This window comes from Arvicanthis niloticus, chromosome 1 (assembly GCF_011762505.2).
Source record: "Arvicanthis niloticus isolate mArvNil1 chromosome 1, mArvNil1.pat.X, whole genome shotgun sequence".
Classification (NCBI taxonomy): Eukaryota; Metazoa; Chordata; class Mammalia; order Rodentia; family Muridae; genus Arvicanthis; species Arvicanthis niloticus.
Window position 1 is genome coordinate 153,797,544 of NC_047658.1, and position 23,265 is coordinate 153,820,808.

Genomic DNA, 23,265 nt, shown 5'->3' on the forward strand with positions numbered 1-23,265 from the left:
AGGCAAAGACCTCCAGGAGGTAAGGAAGCAGAGCACTATGGGTAAGACATGTTCCAGAAAGGGAACTGGAAGGGCAAACCACTGGTGAAGGCCAGTGCGGCTGGCATGACATGAGACGGGGCAGAGGGACAGGCAATAAGATGTGCAAGGCAGGACAGGCTGAGCGGAGGCTGTGAAGACTCAGGTGCATCCCAAGCACTAAAGGGTTTTATGGAGAGGAGGGGAGTGACCAATCTCCCTTTGGGAAGAGGGCTCAGCTAGAGTGTAGTGAATGAGCCATAGGGTAGAAGTAGCTGGGGCAAGGTGGTGGCCCACGCCTTTAATCCCAGCACTTGGGAGGCAGAGGCAGGTGGATTTCTGAGTTCGAGGCCAGCCTGGTCTACAGAGTAAATTCCAAGACAGCCAGAGATACACAGAGAAACCCTGTCTCGGAAAAACAAAACAAAACAAAAAAAGAAAGAAAAGAAAGTAAGTTTAAAAAAAAAAAAAAAAAGGTCCTGCGCTGGACTGTGCATGCGAGTCTGTGTGCGCATGTGCGGGCGTGCTTGCGTGAATGAATGTCCATCCATCTATCGGCTTTAACAATGGTTTTTAGGAACTGTTTCTTTCACAATCATCACTTAATCTCATGGAGCATTTAGAACCCACATAGGAAGAGTTGGGTGGATTCCACTCAAAACAAGATTGTACCATAGTCAACTTTCACTTCCCCAAATAGGTATTTAGCCAAAGCTGGCTCATGAGTTTTAATGTTCTAACTTCAACTCCCAAACATTTAATAATTCCTTGTTGTTACCTTTAAGTACAGCTGTCTCAGGGTATGGCATTATAAACCTGTACTTGGAAGTTCTGGGATACATTTAGGAATGGATGGTGCAGGCTCAAACCCTTGATTTCTGCATCTCTCTTCTACTTTTGTGCATTTCACTTCTGTACTACGGGAGTCATTCTTGCTCAGTGCAGAGAAACTAGAATCACAAAAGCAGCTGTGGGGGAGGGGGGTCTGTGGCGAAGGAGGCTGGATTCAGCAGTGCACACTTGCAATCTCAGCACTCGGGAGGCCAAGACCCGAGGGTTGAGAATTAAAGGCCAGTCTTGCTGTAAAAACGAGACCATGTCTCAGGAAAATACAAATGAAGAAACAAAAATTGTTTTAAAAAATTTAAAGGAGAAAGAGTCACTAATACTGGGGGTCGGCGTGTATCCATTCTAAGCACGCTTCTATGCGTGTAACTAAGATGACTTCATTGCTCCTCCTGTTCCACACATTGAACATTTTTTCCATACAGATGACTACTTCCATAGTAGCGTCTGTGTCCGTGCTAAGCAAGTACTTTACCATGCCCGGTTCTTATGTCAATATCAACATTCTGGTTTTGTTTTGTTTTTAAAGATTTGTTTATGTATATGAGTACACTGTCGCTGTCTTCAGACACACTACAAGAGGACATTGGATCCCATTACAGACGGTTGTGAGCCACTATGTGGTTACTGGGAATTGAACTCAGGACCTCTGCAAGAGCAGTCTGTGCTCTTAACTGCTGAGCCACTTCTCCAGCCCCCAACATTCTGTTGGTCTTACTATGTAGCTCAGGCCAAGTACAAGATTACCTGTGTATATAGTATGTGCTACCATGACTGACCATACTGCCTTTTTAAATTATGAGAGAGAACTCCAGTGTCTGAATGGCCTACAGCTCATTCACCCATGGCCTATTGCTGAATGCAGTTTCTGACCTCTCATTGCTACATCCAGCATTACAACAAACATCTTCGTACCACGTGTCTTTCAATGCCTCCTTTAATAACAACATATTCTTTTCAATTTTATCCTATGCATATTTATAAATGATCCCCCCCCAAAATATTGAGGATAGATAATACCACACATAGACCAGGCCTGGGGCCTCCAGGTAATGGCTCCGTAAGTTGTCTGAGGCAGAGCATCAAGCCAGAGGCCTCAGAGCTCCTGGACCTAGAGTTACAGATGCTTGTGGGACTACAACACAAATTCAGGCCCTCGATAAGAATAGCAAGTAGGCCTAACCACTGAGCCACCTTTAAACTAGTATAGCTAGTTTAACTTCACTGGCTTCAGTTGCTTTTATTGGATATGTGTCTCCTGTTGTACTTCTGTTGAACAGCACTGGTCCAGGGCACAAGATTCTCAAAAGTATAGACTGGAGCTAGGGAGGCGGCTCTAGGTAAAGAACCCCACAGCTGCTGAGGAGAAGGCTTCTGGGTGAAGAGGACTCAATCTTGCAATGAGAGTCACATCCCTGTTGCCTTCCCAGTTGAAGTGCAATCTGAATTTCCACAGTGGGTTTATGTGTCTCCTGGGGTGCAGGGTCATCTGATAGCCTGGCGAGTGTGGGGCAGACCTGAGGTTTCTTCTAGATGGCTTCTAGGGGGTGAGGGTACCTTGCAGGGGCCCCCTGACTCCCTCTTCCTATATAGCAAGCTCTTCCTCTCGGCAGACCTCTGGCTTAGTCCAGTACCCGCTCCAAGATGAGACCATCTGCTGAGTTCTGGGTCCACAGGTCTTCCCCAAAGCTGTGAGTCTCCAGCAGGCTCATTCCACACTGGTAGCCCTCAGGTGTAGAGCCCAGGCACCTGTCACCTGCTCCATCTCAGCAAAGTTAGCAGAACCTTGGAGTGGGCCCTCCCAGTCGCTGAGTCACAACTGCCATGAACACAGAGCCCAGACAACCAGTCAGGGATGTTTTCTCTGCCCACCTTTCAAAGAAGTCAAAAGCCCTGGCCCTGAGTCCAGGACAAAGCAAATCAAGGCAGCCTAATGGAGCTAAGCCAGCAGCATGCGGCACCTACAGTGTACAATCTCACAGGGCAGCAGTTAAAGGTCTAGGCCTAAGATGGCTGGATGGTGGGTAGTAGGTCCATCTGTGCTGGAGAGCCAAGCTGCAGTGTCTGATGTATCAGGCTGGATTCCACGGAGAAAAGCATACTGAGGGTCAGTCTCCCAGACAGACCTGGCCAGGCTTTCATGAGGAGGCAGCCTAAGAGCATAGAGTTCTGCTGTGACCACCTTTTGGGGCAGGTGGAGTCTCCCGTCTCCCAAATGGCCCTGAGTCAGGCTGGAAGAAAAGCAGGTCATTCTTGGAGACACTCCTGGCTTACACAGCCTTTGTAACCACACCACGCCAGAGCTGTTTACCTAAGGGGTGGGTCATGAGAGAGATACAGGACAGCTTGGTTCCAGAGCTGGCTCAGCCAGAGAAAGCTGATTCGACAGCTCCCCTTGGGCAGGGCTCTGCAGCAATAAACACTGGGGAGAGAGGAGGTGGGTCCCACCCAACTGGGGCACATTGGTAACCCAAGAGGCCCAACTGCTCGCCTGCTGAAAGGGAGGAGTTCCCAGTGACTTTATTGTTAAACTCCAGTGTTTCCACCTTAATCCTTTAGCCAGCCGCTCTTCTACCTAGGGAACAAAGAGCATTGCTGGGAGCCACTGAGCTCCTGGACCCACAAATTCCGATACAAAAAAGAGCAAGGAAAGCTCAAGGGTTCATTGATCACACCGTGATGCTGGGGTCTCTGTGTGCATCACAGCGACAGGAAGCACAAGCTCGAGGCTCCCAGCACTCAAGGCCAGCCTCAGCCACATACCAAGGCACTATCTTCAAAAACCCCAAACCAAATTAAGTCAGACAACGGTAAGTACAGCTTTCCTTACCGTGCACTTACCCCAGTCTCCTCTGTCCCTGGATGCCCCAGCCTGAAGAGCTCTCTAGGACAGTCCCAGGTAGAAGTCATCACCTCCTTTCTTTGAATCCTGATAGTACTTCTATTTGTTTACCCTAGTTGACTAATTGACACAGCCCTTTGTGATTTATACCCCCCCCACACACACACCCCTCTTTGAGACAGGATTTATGGAGGTCAATCTGGTCTGGAACCCACTATGTACTAGAGGCTGACCTTGAACTTCTGCTCTCCCTGTCTCCACCGGCTGGGATTACAAGCATGTACAACCACTCCTGTTTCCTTTTTTTTTTGGGGGGGGGTACTTGGGATTTGGGCATGTGAGAGATTCTCTACCAATTAACTGAGCTACAGCCCCCGTCCCATGGTTTGCTCTTGTTTTTTCAAGTCCTGAAGAGGGAATACTCTTTGCCCCTGAACAGTTAGACATCCTTGTTGACCCACTGGTGCTACTATATAAACAGTAGACGAGGGAGGGACTGGGTGCCTCTAAAGTGATTACCCACAAATCCTCTTATCTGGGAGACAAGGGAGTTCAGCAGAATTCTCTGCTCCAATTAGATCTGACATCAAACGTCAACATTCATTTCAGGGTTCGTTGTCCCACTACCTCAGAGCAGTTTGCTGAGAAGTCTCTTTTGCCTTCTAAATTAGCCCAAGTTCTTGTCAAAAGTCAATTAACTCAAGTCTATTTCAGGACTTTGTGCTTTTCCATGACTCAATATCATCATCCTCTCTTGATTTCTGTAGAATTTTTGATAAGTCTTAAAATAAGTCTCTCTTCTTCAAAATTAGCCATGTTAGATCCTTTGCCATTAAAAATAATTAGATTGATTAATCTCAGTAAAACAGCAGTTCTCAACCTTCCTAAGGCTGCGGCCCTTTAATACAGTTCCTCACGTCACGGTGACCCCCAACCATAAGATTATTTTCATCGCTACTTCATAACTGTAATTTTGCTACCATTATGAATTGTAATGTAAATGTCTGTGTTTTCTGATAGGTCTTAGGCCACCCCTGTGACTAAGGGGTTGAGACCCACAGGTTGAGAACCGCTGTCATAAAATAAAAGCTCCTGAGGTGGGGGAGGGGAAATGCATAGAACTAACACACCAATCCAGGGGAAATAACTTTTTTTTTTTTTTTTTTTTTTTTTTTTTTTGGGTAAGACATGGTGTCACTATCTGGGGCCCTGGCCAGCCTCGAACTCACTCTGTACATCAGACTAGCCTGGAACTCAGAGATCAACTTGCCTCTTCCCTCCAAGTGCTGGGACTAAAGGCGTGCCACCACATCCCTAGACTCCACTCTTTAATTTGTGCAGCATGTATTTGTCAATGAAGATTTTACAGTTTCCATTTACACTTGTTATTTTTCCCGGGGGGGGGGGGACGGAGAGGGAGATGGGGAAGGAGATTGTTGAAAAGCATTAAACTCTGGAAGAAGCTGGTGGTACAGACTGCAATACCAGGTACTTGGGAGGCTGAGGCAGAAGGATGTAAAGTTCAAGGCCAGGCTGGAGATTCAGTCTCAAAACAAAGTATAAAAAAGAAGAACATGCCTATCTCGTGCGAGGCCCTGGGTTCAGTCTCCAGTACAGGCTCTTTAAAAGGCTGGGAAAGAAGAAATGAAATTGTTGACGTTCACAACCAATATGAAGTTATACACAGACTCAGAGATGTCTCAAGAGACACACGCACACCTTTGGACCTTTGTCTGGGTTCTCACTGAAAAACAACTTAATCCCTGGATGGGATAAGCCATGAAACCCTTGAAGAGAAAATAAGAAGACCCAGAGAAGACAATGAATGAGATGGACGCCCGACAAGGGGACACACCTACATCCCTAAACTATGCAGTTCGCCAAGGTTCAAGGGTAAATCTTGTGCTTAGTATATCTTCAACAATACAGTAAAAATGAAGAGAGGAAGAGGGAAGGAAGGATAGGGAGAACAGAGGTAGGGAAGGAGGGGGAAGGGAATGTTAGGAAGGGAGGGGAAAGGGAGGAGTGAGGGAGAAGGGGGAGGGAAGGATGAGAGAAGAGGGGGGAAGGATGAGGGAGGAGGGGGAGGGAAGGAGGAAGTAAGATCTCAACACTAACTAGAATGAGAACCAGGCAGAGCAAGAGCACGGGTCAGAAGAACCAAGTGAGTGGAGTGGAGGGCAGTTCTGCTAACACTGCCTCTCCCTGAAGTGTATTCACAGACACCACGTCCCCCAGCCCTCAGCCCCTGTTCTCTGTGACATATACACAAAGAAGAGCAGACACGTGTACCCTGGGCTCCAGAAACACACCAGCTAACCAGGTGACCCTCTATAGTCCAAGCAACGGGCAGGACGCTGCAGCTCACAAAAGACTGGAGAAGAGGGCTGCGCTGGGTGCTCTGCAGGGTAGAAAGGGGCGGCCTCAAGTGGGGCTATCATGCAGAGTCCCCCGATGCTAAGGCCGAGGATGGTAAAGTGGGTGGTGTGGATATAAGTTCTCCTGTCAACATTACTACAGAACTTCATGCAGCTGGCCTAACACTCATGCAAACATTTAGGAAGCCAGGGAAAGAGGAAGGAAGCAGAGAGGATCCTTCCACCCTGGAAAGGATGACTTGGTTGTTGGGTCATAGGCCCATAAGCCAAAATACAGAGTACTAGAACATTCCCCAGGGCCAAGAGGGGCCCACTCTAGCTTCCAAAGTCTGCAACAGCAGTCTTCCTTGAGCGTGCTTCTGCCGCTGCTCCAGATCCCCTGGCTTTACCACAGCCATCCTCACACTGCATCAGTGGGATCCAGGGTGTGAATCACAGCCCAGGCTGAGAGAGCCAGGACGCCTACACAGGGCTAGCAGCTTTAGGTGAGGGTCATGTCGCTTATGTACAATAGGAGCTGGGGAAGAGACAAGCTCAGCGGCTGGGTGGGCAAAGCAGACTTGCCAGAAAAAGACCACGGAGCTTGGCCCTGAAAGATCACAGCGGGAGAGAACAAAGGCAGCAGCCTCGAGGGAGGAACAGGTGGAAAGGTCTGCTCCTGTGAGGCTCGGCACTGCTACAGGAGGCAGTCAGAGTGGATGGAGCAGCCTTGTCCACGAGTGCCACAAAATGCCACCATGTGTTAGGTAAAGTGCTGGGATCTGGGGTGGAGGCTCTGGGTCATTATCCCAGGGACTAAGGGTAGATAGATGCCCGTGTGCACCTCCACAGTGGGCATGCTGACACACGGCCCCAGAAATGTGAAGAGATGAGGTGGGGTCATTGCCAGAAGTCAGCTGGAAGGGATTGATACTCACTGTTGGGGCTGTTGGGGTACAGAGCGCTAGGCGAATTACTTCAGAACCTGCTGGAGCAGCAATGCTCACTGAACAGCCACCCTCACCTGCTCTCCTCCTGCTCTCCAGGAGAGCAACTCTTCCAAGCCCTGTCAGCTTCTAGAGGCCACCCTCACTTCTTCTTTTTTTTTTTTTTTTTTTTTTTTTTTTTTTTTTTTTTTTTTTGGTTTTGTTTTGTTTTGTTTCGAGACAGGGTTTCTCTGTGTAGTTCTGGCTGTCCTGGAACTCACTCTGTAGACCAGGCTGGCCTCGAACTCAGAAATCCACCTGCCTCTGCCTCCCAAGTGCTGGGATTAAGGGCGTGTGCCACCACCGCCCGGCCACCCTCACTTCTTGACATATAGCTCCCCCATGCTGCCCCAGTGTGGCGTTGTGTTGTGACAGAGTCTCGCAGAGCCCAGGCTGGGCTTTGTCTAAAACATGCGATGTAATCGAGGATGGCTACGAACTTCTGCTCTCCCGCCTCCACCTCTCAATTCAGGCAAGGGCAACCTTGGACAGTTTACACTGTGCTGGAGATTAAACCCAAGACATTGCACATGGTAAGCAATCCTCCACTACTGAGTTAGGCCCCCAGGCCATGTGTTTTCTGGCTGTATTAGTATGCCATCGTGACTTGGCCTTGTCAGGGCTATGAGGGAGACTTCACTGCTCATCTCTTGACAGTTGCCAGTGATTCAGGCCACACAAGACACTCCATGGCTGATGAAAACCATTGTCTTCACATGCCTCTGCCTGTGACCCAATGTGCCTTTAGTAGGTTTCCAGTCAAGCTGCACAGGAGGCCTGGCCTATTCCAGTGCAGACTTCATCTCAATGAATCACTCCTGCTTGGACTCTAGTTCCAGACATGGTCATCCTGAGGTCCTGCAGTTTAGATGTCAGTGTACAGAATGGGCGGCACATCACTCTTCACCCCAACACACACACACACACACACACACACACACACACACACACACACACCTTAAGACAATGTGTAACTACTAAAGGGAACCTTTTGCCCTGCTCTTCCCAAAAGCCTGGCCAGAGTCACAGTGGTGGGGCACAGCGATTTAGTAAACAGGAAGAATAAACATGGCTGAGTTGGCAGACATACACAGATCACTTTCCGGGTTTGTTAGGCAGGGACAGCAGTGAAGTCTGACCAGTAGTCTCCACTCTGAGGTCCAGGAGCCAGTGGGAAGACTGAGGAGCAGATGGTGGGAATTATCTCAGTCAGGCCCTACTTAGCTGTGAGTATCCAGGGCCCCAGGGAGCTGCCCAGCTGGTGCGCGTGGGCCAGACTCAAGAGTGGAGGCCTCAGCTTATCCCAGCAGTTCAGTGTGTAGGGTTGGCCAGGACGTTTGTTACATTTAACATGGTGGAGGCTGGGCCAATCTCCCATCACCTGCTGAGGGAGTCACAGGGAGGAAGGAAATGGATGCCAAGCTGACAGTATTTATTATTCCAGCTGTTTCTAGATTGTGAGCCTTCACTCTGGAGCCCAGAAGGTACCCGAGCAAGCTGGCTACCCCAGTCTACAACCGTGGGCTCATTCTGCATACATGCAGGAGAGTCGAGTGGAGGGTTCCAACTCCAGTCTGTCAAGGACTTGCTGACCCTGGATACCCTCTCTGGGCATCGGTAACCCCATTGGTGAGATAGTTGCTATGTTCATATCCATGGGTATAGCAGAAACATTCCAGAAAGAGCTGCTGAAATCCAGACACATTACCCTATCCCTTCCCTCTCCCTTGAGAAGCAGTGTTTTGCTAGTCGGTCACAGGACACATGAGCTCTGTGGTCATCATTCCAGCCTGTTCCTTTCCTGTGTGGCTGTGGCAAGATCATTTAGCCTGTGCCCTGTCCCCTCATCTGTCTTAATTGGCATTACTACTGCCACGATGAAACACCAAGACCAAAAACAGCTCTGGGAGGAAAGAGCTGATTTCACTCACAGTTCAAAATCGTTCATTAACAAAAGTACTGAAGGCAGGAACACAGAGCAGGGTAGGAAACTGGAGGCAGGAGCTGATGCAGAGGCCATGGAAGGTGTTGCTTCTCGTGGCTTTCTCATAGAACCAGGACCACCAACCCCGGGATGGCCATACCCACAATGGGCTGGGCCCTCTCCCCTCAATTACTGATCTAAAAATGGCCCCACAGGCTTGCCTGCAGCCTGATCTTACGGAGGCATTTTCTTACCTGAGGCTCCCTCCTCTCTGAGGACCCTGGCTTCTGTCAAGTTAACATAAAACTAGACAGGATATCATTTTTGAGTAACAACAGCACCACAGAGTGGTGTCTGGGTTAATCAAGATAGCGCAGGTTTACTGGGTTGTTTTAAGACAGTGACTCCTGACTCCTTGGTGCCATCTCATCTCTGCTGCAGCCCTTTTAGCTTCCAGGAAAATGGAAAGCCTGCTGGACCCAGCCATCTCTTCCTGTCCGTGACTGAAAGGCCTGTAGGGTCCATCCTCCATGACTTGACAGCCCTTAGCCAGGACGTTAGTTCTCACCCAACTTCAGCTCTCCTTGGTCAAGAGGGAAGAGTGGACGTAACGGTAGAGAAGCCGAACACTGGGAAAGACAGTGCTGGTAGGCAGAGGTGTGGACTCAGCCAGCTTCCAGCCTGGCTCTGGGAGAAGAGAGCAGACCATGGGCATCTAGTGGGGCATGGTTTCCCACTAGACAACATGCACCCTCCCTACTCCCAAGCCTGCAGTGAGCCAGTGCTGGCACTCCCTGGCTCTTCCTCCTTCAATCTTAGGAAGGTGTCCAGTGCTGGAGGGTCCTGATCCTAAGGAGGGCAGGGGCGGGCTGGGAAGGGTGAGGACAGGGCTGAATTTGAGAGGAGGAAATTGAACTTCCTGCTTAAGGCAACAGAGAATCCCTGGAGGCCACTGAGTGGAGGAGGAACACACTGAAAGTGGAATTCTAGAAAGACACATCTGGCTCCTTCATAGGCTGGGGGTGGTAAAACAGACATCTTGGGGGGAAGGGAGCAGATGGCCAGAGGAACGCTATGCCAGGTCAGGGAAGGCTGATAAGAAGCTCACAGAAGGTGAAGTCTGCTGGGTCCTGGCTGTGGTCACCCAGCTTCCCTTCAGGGGTCTGTAGTTCCTTAACCTTGCCAGAGACCCCTCCTGAGATTTCTAAACTCTCCCCAAAGTTGCCAACAATTCCCTCTCCCACATGAACCTTCCAGAATATTCCCCACCCCTGCCAAAAAAAGACAAAGATAAAGAGGGACAAGGCCCTGAAAAGGGGAGAAGGGAGGTGAACAGCATGGAGTCTCCCCCAGCCCTAGCTTCTGGTCCTTACCTTCCACACGACCAAGACGGTGATTCTCAAACTGCCCTGGGTACCATGGGTTCAAATTCTGCCCAAAGTTTGGGACAGAGAGCAGAGATGAGGCTAAGGCCAATCCCTGGGGCCAAACTGCTGCCCAAGGCAACGAGATTCTGGTCTGTTCTCTAACATGCCCTCCTGATGGGGAGAGGCCAGGCAGGACAAGTTTAAATGACAAGACAGCTTCCTTTTTTTTCCTGTACTCAAGTGGTTTCTTCTTCCTACTGTTAACTCTGTTCAGTGTGTGTGTGTGTGTGTGTGTGTGTGTGTGTGTGTGTGTGTGTTTTGAGATAAGGCCTTACTAGGTAGCTTTGGCTGTCCTAGAACTCACTACGTAGACCAGGTTGGCCTTGAACTCCCAGGATCTGCTTGCCTCTACCTCCCCCGAGTGCTGAGATTAAAGGCTGAAGGTCTTTCCAGGCTTTAAAAGCTCCCCACAAATGTCCAGTGCAAAAGGAAAAACAAAGAACAGGCTGAAGAAAGGACAAGAGTGGAACAGGCAAAGCCCAGTTCCCACTAGCCTTCACTTGAAATGAGAGCCTTGGCTATCTGGAGCCTTGGCTATCTGGAGCTTTGGCTATCCCAGAGCTCACTTCTCTTTGCCTGGGGGTGGGAAGCAGCTGTGGATGTGGGTTATACCCAAACAAGCCGCTCTAGGCAGCAAAAGCACAGGGGTTGTAGTATAAGGGTCAGGCCTTCCTCAACGACACTATTACTGTCTGTATAATGGGGGAGTCCACCCGAGGACGACACACAGGCCTTTTGACTTCTGCCCAGGGTCACTGTCTGAACTAGTAACTTGAGGAAGCCACCTCTCCAATGCTCCCCTTTCTCCCATTACAAATTTCACAACCACACAAATGTCACCAATGTTCCAGTAGTCATGGTGCCAAGTAAGCACCAGCTCTGCACGTGGCTGCCTGGGGCTCCCGGGCTTCCATGTGGCACCAGCATAGCGTGTTTGCTGCCTCTGCACCCCTGGCATGTGCTGTCCTGTGTCCTGCAGGTGGCTTCTGCAGAGTGGCCATGCAAGTTTCTGAAACATCGCTCTCTTCACAGATTGGTTCACATGCCTGTCCACCTATCCAAGCCTGTCTCAGAATCTAAAATCCCAAAGTCCACCACAGTGGACAAAACAGAACTGGACACATCTAACCCACACTTCTCATCCTCTCATGCGGGCAGTATGGGAACATGACTGAGTCCTGATTGGTAGAGCTTGAGCCCCTCCCCCAGGCACAACCAGTAAAACTCCCTGGATTTCCACACATTCTCCTTAGGAACTTCCTGCTGGAAGACAGGTCTGCAGATGGCAGGGTCTGAGCTCCTGCACGGCTGCCTGGAGCTGAACCCTCCACTGACTTATTTTGGTCTGGGACATGAACAGAAAATGAATGTTTCTCATGTTAAGCCACCGAGAGTTTATTAGACAGCAGTTGGATTATCCCAATACAAGGAGTTGAATCAAGGTCCCCCAAACCAAACTGAATGCGGGAAGACTTCAAAACATAGAGAATCCTCCTGGAAATGTACTGGATCACAACTCAGGCAGCACAGAGCCTGTACTGAGCCTCCCCCTGCGCACTATGCGAGCCATCCTTCCCCTAGCCCCTGCTCGCCCTGCCTCCAGCCGTAAGTAAGCCATAGCTGGAGAGCCTGGTCTGACAAGCCTATCATGAATACACTGAGACACAGAGCCTGGTCTGATAAGCCTGTCTCACTGAGACACAAAGCTGGACTGGAGGGAAGGGCTGGCCACCTCCTTCCTCCTCAGCCAGTGAACACTCCTGATGTGTGACTGACTTTTCAAGCTTACCACTTCTCCAAGGCAGTCCCCATCTTCCCTGGGCAGCCTCTAGAGGCACCCAGTGTTCCCCTCACAGAGCCCAAATCTCCCAGATCCAATTCCCTCCTTATCACCGTGATCAACCATTCAGCTTGCCCAAAGAGCACACTTGAACAGAAAAAAAGAAACAAACAAAAAGAATGAAGAAAGTGGGTTTGAACTGTTCCTTTGGGGACCTGGTCACTGTTCAAGGTGCTATCCTGAGAGCAGCAGAAAGTACATCAGCTAAGAGCCTGGGAAATGCAACATCACCGTGCACACTGCTACACCTAAACCTATGTCTGAAGAACAGTCCCGAGTGGTTCCACACTCTGAGAACCTAAGGAACCCTAATGTTCTTTACCTCCAAGGATTCCATCAGATGTTTAACAAAGTGACACTCGGTAGCAGCCTGTAGACAAAGTCAAGACCTGCCCAGAGGAGTGGACACTGAACACACCAGACTTTGAAGGTGGAAGAGGATATAGCCCCTCGGTACACCACACACACACACACACACACACACACACACACACACACACACACACACACACGGGCTCTCTAGAAGTCCCTGACAAGGATTTCCCAGCTGATGCGGTTCTATCCAGCTATTTCTTCTCCTGAAGCTCCTCCCATGTTGTGGGGAAAGTCAGAGTAAACAAATGGCTGACAGGATGGCAGGCTGAGACAAGTTATTTGAAGACAAGGTAGGCAGAGGTGGTCAAAGGAGGTCTCACTGACAGGCTATAGGACCTGAGGCCTGAGTGCTCAGGGATCCACTGTTAAAGATCTGGGGAAAGGGGTGGAGGAGAAGAGAGAACAGCGGGGGCAGGGGTGAAGGCTCCAAGGAAGAGGTGGGCTCATGTCTGGACAATGGCTGTGTGTGTATGCACGAGTGCGCATGGACAAGTGAGTATGCACGGGAGTTGGGGGCTATAAAGGAAACAGGATTAGTTTGAAAGGGCACATGAACAAGGGCACTTGGGATGGGGGCAGGAGTTTAGAGTTCATTCTGAAAAGGCAGCAGATCTTTTAGGATGGTTATACATAGGGCCATGGTCTGATATGGCCTCTGTCACTCTGAGAAGGAGCAGTGTGGTTGGCAGGAAGCCTGACGGGAGGCAAAGGAGGTGTCTCAGCTGCCCGGGTGGGCACAGAGCAGTTGGAGCTGCATCTTCTTCCGAGGGTGGTCTGAAAGGAAGGGCTGGCTTTCTTTGTGTTGGGGCTTTGGTGTCTGCCTGGTCTGTGTGGTCCCCAACTGGCCTTGAATCTCTTACCATTCCTACGAGCTGGTCTGATGGCTTCAAAGCTGTGCTGAGCCTGCATGGATGACCTCTCTGCATACTAAGGCTGATCTCTGGCCCACAGGAGTCTCCTGTCATTTCCCTCTGGAATCTCCTTCAGGCAAGGGCTTCCTGCAGTCTGTCCACATTGGGGGTTGGGGGGAGTTGGGGGAAAGATGGAACTCAGATGGGAAAAGAGAAATCCCAGAGGGAAAATATAAGTTGGGTGGAGTTGCCCAGGGAAGCCTTGTGAAGCTGCCCAGGCAGTGAGCTGCCCAGGCAGTGAGCTCGGCCTGGCCACCTTCCTAGCTGAGTCCACTCAGAGACTTCCCTGTAGGGAAAAGTCCTTCTGCCAGGGAACCAGGAAACACCACAGGGAAAATGTCCCTGAACATCTGGGTGCCTTCCAGCCCACCCTGCAGGCTAGAGGTCACCCCTCCAGTAGCTGCCCTGCCTTCTGGCTGACCCAGAGGCAGGAGTATCTGTCCACCAAGTGATGTACAGAAGGAAGAAGCACAAGGGGAGATCATCATGGGGGCAGTGAGACCTTTGGCACCTGTCAGCAGGCCTGGCTGGGATCCAGACTCTGGTGGCCACAACACTAGAGGGTCCTGAACACCTCCCAACAAGCCCCAGGCAGGTCTGCTTCTGCACTTCTGTTCCCCAAGAGCCTCTGAGCCCGGCCTCCTCTCAGGGCTGTGATCCTCAGCCCCTACCCTGGTCCCACTTGCTGGTCTATCTGCTCAGTAGAACCTCCCAGCACTGTTCTCTACCCAAGGCAGGAGGAAGGCAATCTAATATTTGATCTGCAGATACTTCTCAACAACACAGCCAAACGTTACATGTGTTAGCTCTAGGCAAGAGGCCCACTGGGGCCTAGCATGTTCTATAGGCTGAAACAAGGTTCTGCAGCAGGTCTGAGCACTAGGTGGCCCTAGAAGGGATTGGAAATTTGCCATCAAAAAATCTGACCGTAGTACGGGGATATTTCGTGAATGCTGGGGAGACCTGGGAAGAAGGCTGTGGCCTGGAGAAACAAGAGGCTCCTCAGGGAGAGAGATGATGTAAGGACGAGAGGAAGGGGAGAAGGAAGGAGAGGAAGAGGAAGAGGAGGAGGAGAAAGAGGAAGAGAAGGTCTGGAAGAGGAGAGAATGTGGGGAAAGTTTAGGTAACAGCTGGGTTAGGAGCATGGGACCATAGATGGACAAGTATGACTTACAGAAGTTTACCCAACTGCAGCATCCACTTACTTGGACACATCATCCGCCTCCAGGCCAGGACAGACAGCCCAGCTGTCTCCACTCTGGCCTGATCAAGACACAATGATCTGCCCCTAGCTAGTCCTCCGCAAATACCCTCGGGTCTCACCCTTCCCCACCCTCCAGGTGATGGCAGCAGCTGTGTCTAGAGAGAGCTTCCACTCACAGACATAAACCCTGAAAACCTGCTCCTGAAACCACCCAATGCAGACGGCTGTGGGAATTTGGGGTCCAGCTTGACCCTGCAAGAGCCACTCTGTTTACTGGGGAAATGTCTATTCTTGATTTTTTTCTTTTTAAATTAAATTAGCAGCAGGACAAGCATGACCTTAGAGAAGCAGGTAAACTGGGAAGATGATAGTCAGTGGAACAGGAAGGTGACCCCATCAGTCCAGAATAGGGAGAAGTAGGAGAGGCCACTATTAGCTCGCTGCATTCACAGGGGCCCAGATATAGCATGGTCCAGAGATGGCAATAAGCAGTCATTCTCCCCCAGGAGAGAAAGAAGGGCCCTCTGAAGGCATCAGTCCTTTCCCAGCATGCACTAAAAACAGATGATGCAGAAGATGGGATGTATAGATCTGAGTCCTCCTGCACAAGACTCTGTGGCCTCTACCCAGACCCTCTGTTTTGGTTGCAACTCCACTGAATGGCCGTGATGGAGAAAGGACTGGGCACATCAAGCAGGCACTGGGCACGTGCCCAAGGGTTCTCTCCACTCTTCCACTAGGGAGTCCTCCTTCTGTGGCTCCAAGTTGAGAAGTGAGGCATTAGGAAACCAAAGACAAAAGAAGCCTGTCTCACTGGGGAGGGAGACAGGCTGGCCTTCACAGAGGTGCCCTTGGGAGAAACAGTGGGAAGAATGGCCAGCTTGTCACACACAGAGCCACCTCTGCAAGCATCTCCCAGCCGGCCCAGACACCAGCCACATGCTTCCTGTTGAAGTTTTCCTTTTTTTTCAATTTTATTTTGTAAATCTGAATGTCATCCATTTAGCCTACCCCATCCCCCCAGTGCCTAGCCACTTCCCCCATCCTCCAGCATTCCAGAAAGGCAGAACTGGCCACTGTTCTGCCAGGCAACAGATGAAGGCTCCCTAATTAGCAGACAGAGCCAAGCCCTGGCTGCCTTGAAAGTTGTCCCCTAGCCAACCTAGGAATACTCGCTCATCAAGTCACCAGAAATGCCCAATACCCTTTCATAGCTGGAAACTGTTCCCTGAGTCCAGGTGGGCAGACACTTGCAGACACTTGGGGCCCCTGCATTCTCCTCCAGAGAGTCTATACCCACAGTCCTGTAACAGTAATGCTCCCTGACTGCTCCAGGCTCCGTGAGGAGGGTCTCTTTGTGCTCTGTCCCTTCAAATACTTCACAGCCACAGAGGCAGGTTCTGCAAAGACCACCGATGCAGATACAATCATGCAGAGTTCTAGAGGTGAAGTGATGGCCTGGAGTCGATCAGCAGTAAGAGGTGGGGCCAACGCCCAAACCCAAGTGAATCTGACCCTGGCTGAGCTTCTGTCACCCCCTCAGGACAACAGGAATTTGACACCAGGAATCCTACAAGCCCTTTGAGAGCCAGATGTCCTTCAACAGTAGAAGGTCCAAGGGGAGCTGAATCCCTTTCCCTGACTCCAGCTGTAATTGAAGCAGCTGAGTTCTTCAGTAACTCCTGCTACAGTCTCACTTGCATCCCTCAGATCCAGGGGTGCATAGCGGCTGAGGCTCGGGCCCTGGAGGCTGGTTGCTGAGAAGTCCAGGTGATGCAGTTCATATCTCCCCAAAGGACGAACTGTCTCTCCTGCTAGAGGCCCACAACTCAGGTTGTCATCCCTTATCCCAGCTGCCCACTATGTAAAGTTCCATCAGAGTCAAAAGCAAAACTAATCGTTGCCCTGTCTGGAGCTGGTAAGAACAGGATGTCGAGACCTCTGGGCCTCCAATAGGGAGCGCCTACATGAATGTGATGCTCCGGCACACAGGCCCATGGGGTGCCCCACACTGAGCATCCTCACCAAGGCAACGCTCACTCTACCCTGCTTGGACCTTCCACTGCCTGATGCTCCCCTCAAACAAGGGCTGTCAGCCTGCCTCTTTCCCTGAGGGCCTCAGGCGGTACCAGGACAGACATGAAATTACATCTGCCAGGAAAATTATGATCTGATCACACACACGCATTCACAGACACATACACACACACTCACACACTCTCACACACTCACCTGACCACCAAAGAGCTTCCTTCCCTTCATCCTCCAGCCTGGAGCGGTACACCACCACCCCACACACTTCTTCCCCAGCTTCCCTCCAAAGAGGGGTGCACGGGGGCTCAGTGAAGACAAACTGAATTTTCTAGGCCAAGCCTTTGAGCCTGGGACCAAGGAGGGAGGTGCGTGGGGCGGCAACTGCATTCCAAGGCCTCCCTGAACATAACACCCAAACACACCCCAGCACGACACCTTACACCAGCTAAACAAGGTGTGCTGCTCCAAGCAGGCACAGGTGGTGTGCGCTGACTCAGGCAGACTTGGTCCCTGGTGGAGCTTAGGTTTGCTGTTCAGTAAGAGGGAGGTGGTGTGGGCTGAGGGCCAGGCGGCACCAGAGCTCAAGGAGAGACTGCTTGAAGACCTTTCTAGAAGCCTCTGAGACTTCTGCTTGTGGCACAGTCAAGAGTGGGCTCCCAACCTGTCGTCCCCCCCCCCCACACACACACACACTAGCAATGTTCTCAGCATGATGATGAGGCTATCAAGAGTTCCTGCCCTCCTCACCAAAAAATTAGAAAGATCCCAACTGGAATGAACTAGAAGCTGCGGGGGTGGGAGGTGAGGTGGGGGCAGGGGGTGGGCAGAGGGAATGGGGCACTGCATGCCTTTAATGACTTGTTGGTGCCGTGATTTGGGAAAGGTTATTTTTGTTTTGTTTTCTTTTTCTTTTTTTTAAACATGTGTGAATACATATTATACATGTGTGTAGGTAAAAATGCGTGTGGATGTGGAAACCTGAGGTTGATTCGGGGATCATTCCTAATAGCTTTTCCATTTCATTCAATGAGGCAGGGTCTGTCAATCAAGACTAGCTGATATGGCTAGTCTTGCTAGCCAGCTTGCTCTGGTGATCCCGTCTCTGCTTTCCAAAGCTGGAAGAGCAGCCACACTAGCTGGCATTTGTGTGGGTATCCAGGTATCGAACACTGGCCTTCAGGCTTGCAAGCTCTTTGACCACTAGGCAACCTCCCCAGGTCCCTGGTGCTATAATTTTTGGACAACACCAAAATTAGACTTGGGGTCTAATTTGCTCATTTATCAAATAAGAGGATGGAGACAAATCAGAAGGTGGCCAGTAAGCTTCACCTCAAAAGTCATCTGGTAAACGATTGGGAGTGACATCCTGAAGATACCCGGTTTTGTTCTTTTAGAAATTCTGAGAAGCATATAAACTCACGATCGATTAACAATGTCTGTCACAGACTTGGTAAGGGACAATGTGTGATCAACAAATGTTGTCTGTTGTGGGCATGTTAGGACAGGGTAACTTGAATGTCAGATACTACTCACCTTTTTGTTGCCTCTAAAGGCCTCTAACTTTAAAACAATTCTACCCATTTCACAGTGAACAGGAGTTTTTTTCATTGTGAGAATATTAACGCCAGCTTTATGAAATGCATGTACCTTTCATAGTGTGATATTCACACGTAGATCGTTTCTCCAGCTGAGACACATTCTCAGCACCTCTGTAGGACTTGGGGTGTAGGCAGCACCCCTCCCCCTGTGTTGTCACTCAGAAGATGTCCCCTAGAAGTTTAGACCTCGTATGAGCAGTCTGTGCTCATACGAGGAGACAAAAGACACCATAACTTCTGTATGATTTTCCTGTCTGAGGAAGAACTTCCTGAACATGGGTTAGTAAGTCCAGCCTGACCCCATGAAGAACTAAGGAAACAGCAAAGGCAGAAAAGGCTTCAGATTTCCTAGTGCTCACTGGAGAGCTCATGGGATTGTACCTGGATCCAATGTTCCCACCCCCAAAGAGGAGCTCACTGGTTTCTATGGAGGAGCCTAGGTGCAGGGACAGCGCACAACTCAGCTGCTTCAGAGCATCCAAAAAGCCTAGCTAGAATGTTCTCCTGAGAGCAGGACTCTGAACATGGTTCTCAAGCCTCGGCCAACATCTGGGTCTTATTTCCCTTTTCTCACAGATGTGTAAGAACCGGCTCCAACACTGTCCCCTCCTGCCCCACCCTTTCTGTGTGTTCTAAGTCAGGATGGTTCTGAGCCCCTCTGGATCTGAGAAGCCCCAGCTGTAGAAGGGTGTTCCTAAACATACAGGATTCAGAACCTGCACAGGAACCAGCAAGCCTCATGTGCCTGAGATGGGAGAGAGGGGGACTCAGCTTCCCCCCCTTCCCCTGTGCCCCCCCCCCCGCTCCAAAGACCTCCAGTGGACCCAACTACAAAAGTGAAAAGTTATTCCCACCCTGCGCTGACCTCCTGGACCATTTCACCCAGGGCCTCTCCTCTCATCTCTACACAGCCCTGCCCTGGTATACCCTCCCTCAGGCAGGACCTGCCAAGGGAAAGAGATAGGCTGGAGTTCACTTAGAGCCCCAGAGGTACAGGAAAGGAGCTGAAGCCAGCTCCCAGTGGGAAGGGAATTACCAGAGACCAATGAAGTCCTCTAGAGCTTCCCGGGAATCCTTCCATGTTCTATCACCAACAAGGGTAAGGGAAAACTGTAGACCAATAACTGCTTAAAAAACAAAAAACAAATTAAAAAAAAAACCAAAACCCAGTGTTTTCCTAACAGCGTGGTTGAGAGGAAGCGGGCTGGTAATTAAACTGTGGAGATGAAAAGTGTTTGTTTCTCTAAGGGAAATCCTCACACTGCCCCTCCAGCCAAAGAGCAGACCACACATTGTCTGGACAGAGTGAAGTCTGCAATAAGGGCACAGGAAGGAGCCTGTGTCTCCAGTTGGGGTGGGGATCCTCGGTACTTCCTCCTAGAGTTAAGTTTCTGAACTCATGAAGCTTCTGCCTTCCTCTCTAAGAAGCTTACACTCTCTTTTCTTACGGCTTTCTTTACATGGAATCTATCATTCCGTCCTTTTTATTATCCTAGGAGGCGGGCCTTTATAATGACTTCGTTTTAAGATAAGAAAACAGGGGCACAGGTAGGTTAAAGAACTCATCAGAGGGTTTATCATCAGTGAGGCTTGCTGGAGCTTGGTTTTTGGAACCCAGCCATCTCAGTCCTGGATGCTGTTCCTTCTAACCACTGTGTCCCTAGCTGGCTCACTACCACTTTATCAGGACCAGAGCACTGCTGCCAATGGGCTTCCTCTTCCAATGCTTGGCTCATGGGTTTTAAGTAATATCTGAATTCAAGATTCCAGTTTGACAAGATAATTTGGATAGGTCCCTGGGGTTAGTTACAATGAGATCTAACCAGTTACATTCCGAAGGAATGATCTAGAATGAAGGTCCAGGAAGGATGAGGTAATGTAACTTAAATTATTATTTTCACTTTCTTTATCTTATATGATGCATTCTTGATACAATTTTACTAAGCCTGTTGTTTTCCATTACTGTAACAACTGCAGGAGACATTTTTTCTTTTAGATTTCCCACTCTCCTACTTCTCCCCAGACTTCTCTTTAATTACTATTCTGTTTTTCACGGATGAGTCTGAAGTTCCCTATTTGATTAAGTCTCTTTCCCATCAATGTTCCTAGTATCCATCCAGACACATTGGTCACCAATCCGGAGTACATCCTTCTAGAACTTTTAAAATAGTTATGTATCAGTGGGCGAGACCCTATAGCAGGCCCCAGGCCAAGTCTGACAACCTGAGCTAGAACCCTGGAATCCATAGGAGATGAGGAGAGAACTGAGTCCCACGTGTTCTCTAACCTAGACACACACACACACACACACACACACACACACACTATACATGCATGGCTACATCTCATCTAGATTCAGTGTTCTACTATATCGGCCAAACAATATAGCAGAATCATCAAGAGCCAGGTTCAGTTAGAAACCTTGTCTCAAAATGAACAAGATGAAGAGGCACAGAGGAAGACACTCAGTGTAAGCCGCTGGCCTGCACACACATGTGCATTCATATACATACATACACATAAGCATACACACATGCACACATATACACATACATACACACATATACACACACATACAAACATACATACACACATATATACATACACACATATACACATACATATATACACACATACATATACACATACTCATAAACAAATATAAACACAGAGAACACTTTCCATGAATAGAAAAATTAACAGCTTTTCACCTACAAAACAAAGGCCTTCGAATAAAAGCAGCTGTAGTTCTTGAGCCTGCAGTGCAGAATGGCTCAGAGGGTAACACTGCTTGCCATGTACAAGCACCGAGGACCTGAGTTTGGATCCAAGAATTCATGTAAAAGGTTGAGTTATGGCTGCCCAAGTCTGCAAGCCCAGAGCTTGGGGTAGAGAGAGAATGGGGAGCAGAGATGAGCTGCCAACCCAGCTCCAGGCTCAGTCAGACTCTCACGGGAATACTGTGGAGAGCAATAGCACAGGACGGCACATACCTAAGGTCTTCCTCTAGCCTCTGCACACTCAAACACACATTTGTGGGTCTGCATACCCCACATACACACAGTACCTTCACAGATACACACTCACATACACCTTACAGAAAGGAACTCTTCTAATTCTAAAAATGCAGTGATCCACGAGTCTCCAGAAATAATAATATAACACAAGCACCCCCAGCACATCACTCCAGGGCTGACTATTAATGGTTCAGGGATTATAGCTTTGTTCAGCCATCATTAACCAGGCTATTCAAGAGCTGGGAACTGAGTGTGGCCACGCTGCGTGAGTGCGTGGGTGGAAGTGCAGGAGAGATGAATAAGGAAGAGAGATAAAAGCTCTTCGAAACAGCTGAAGCCCTTAGAGCAAATAAGTAGCCTCAAGCGGCTCTCGGCTGTCTTCCAAGTGGTGCGGGGGAAGATTAAGGGCCTTTCCTGGCTCTGACCAAATATTGACCCAGTTGCACTCACTGCCAGGGGTCCCTCTCAGGGGCTAACAGCACATGAGCCAATGTTTGCAGAGAAATCACTGCAGCCCAGTGGCTGGCAGGCCAGGTTGTGAAACAGTCACCAATGGAGCCAGGGCCCAGGAGCCTCCCTGTCCTCCTTTGGTGGGGCTAGGTCATGGGAAAGGTATGGGGAACCGAAGGTTGACTTAAAGGGGCATGTGTGGCCACTTGCCTGCCCCCTGCTTAGCTTAAGGGCATCTCCAGGCAGATCCTTTATAACTAAACAAACTTGGGCATGAGACCATAACCTGACCAGCTCCCCATGGGGTAGGTCCCTCTCCTGCTCATAGAATGCTAGGTTGTAAGCTATTTATAGAAGAAGCAAGGCCCTGCTTCTCCACCTTGACATCTAAAATGCTCTCGAAGCCTTTTCTGGAATCTAACTTGGCTTTCTGAGGGGCTCCGGCACAGCTGTTCCAAGTTGTTGATGACTGCCGGCTAAGTCATCTTGTCAGGCCAGCAACCCAGTAACTGAGAAAGCCATGGCCATGAGTATATGAGTGGACTCCACAGAGATGAAAAGGGATGCCTTAAAAGACAAGGTCTCAAGTAGCCCAGGCTGCTCTCTAATTATGTAGCTGAGGATGGCCTTGAACCCACTTCTCTACCTCACAAGTGCTGGGATCATAAACATGTGTTACCATGCGTGGCTTAAAAGTACCTTTGGGGCCAGAGAGATGTCTCATCAGGTAAAGGTGTTTGAGTTCCATCCCTGAGAGCCACAGAGTGGACAGAGACAACTCTCTCCAGTTGTCCTCTATCCTCTACATGTGGCATACACATGCTCACCACAAATAAATAAAATCTTTGATCTGGAAGTAACTGAACCTGTAGGCGTGGAACTTGTATGCATAGGGTCAGAGGATAACCCACTTAGACAAGCCTGGCCACAAACAGTCGTTCCAGGGCCAGCCCGTCACAGCTGTTCCATGCTTGTGTCCCTTCCAACAGTGACAGGAGACAGTGAGTCCTCGGACAGAGATGGGAGGGTGGAGGGGCAGCATTTCTTTCTTGTGTGATTTCTATAACTTGGGAGGGGGTGGAACCAGAATAGAAATTCTGATTTGGAAGTTTCCCCGGGCTTCTAGACTCCTTCCAGCTGATCAATGAGTCCTTTCAGGGTCCAGACTCTGCCCAACTGCATTATCATTTCCTGTCCCCACACACTGTACCCATTGATGGGGTGCAGGCAAAGCCCACCAGTTTATCCTGGAAAGACCTAAGGAGACTAGGCAGGGCTGAGAGGGGAAGAGGCAGCAGGCAGGAGTCATGAGTGCTCCCATTCCCACATGCAGTGACAAATTCAATCCCATGTTGTTGAACCAGAAGAATCCATAATCTGGGAAACTGGCTTTTTAAAAGGTTTGTCTCATAGTGAGAAGGACCATGAAATCAAAG

The 23,265-nt window shown here is 49.7% G+C and overlaps 1 protein-coding gene across 7 annotated transcripts in view; it reads right to left on the bottom strand.

Moving 5' to 3' along the window:
• The window catches only part of Sh3pxd2a (SH3 and PX domains 2A), a 206,329-nt gene that overhangs the window by 137,197 nt on the left and 45,867 nt on the right, over window positions 1–23,265 (bottom strand). For 2 of the 7 annotated variants that reach the window (XM_034520846.2, XM_076923933.1), the window contains exon 1: window positions 16,963–17,076. The exons of 3 other annotated variants lie outside the window; for them this stretch is intronic. In XM_034520846.2, coding sequence (XP_034376737.2) covers window positions 16,963–16,992 — 30 coding nt within the window. In that variant the 5' untranslated portion in view covers window positions 16,993–17,076. Of the gene's footprint in view, window positions 1–10,346; window positions 10,464–16,962; window positions 17,079–23,265 lie in introns of those variants that run through there. 2 more of the 7 variants (XM_076923953.1, XM_076923960.1) reach the window with 2 other exon arrangements.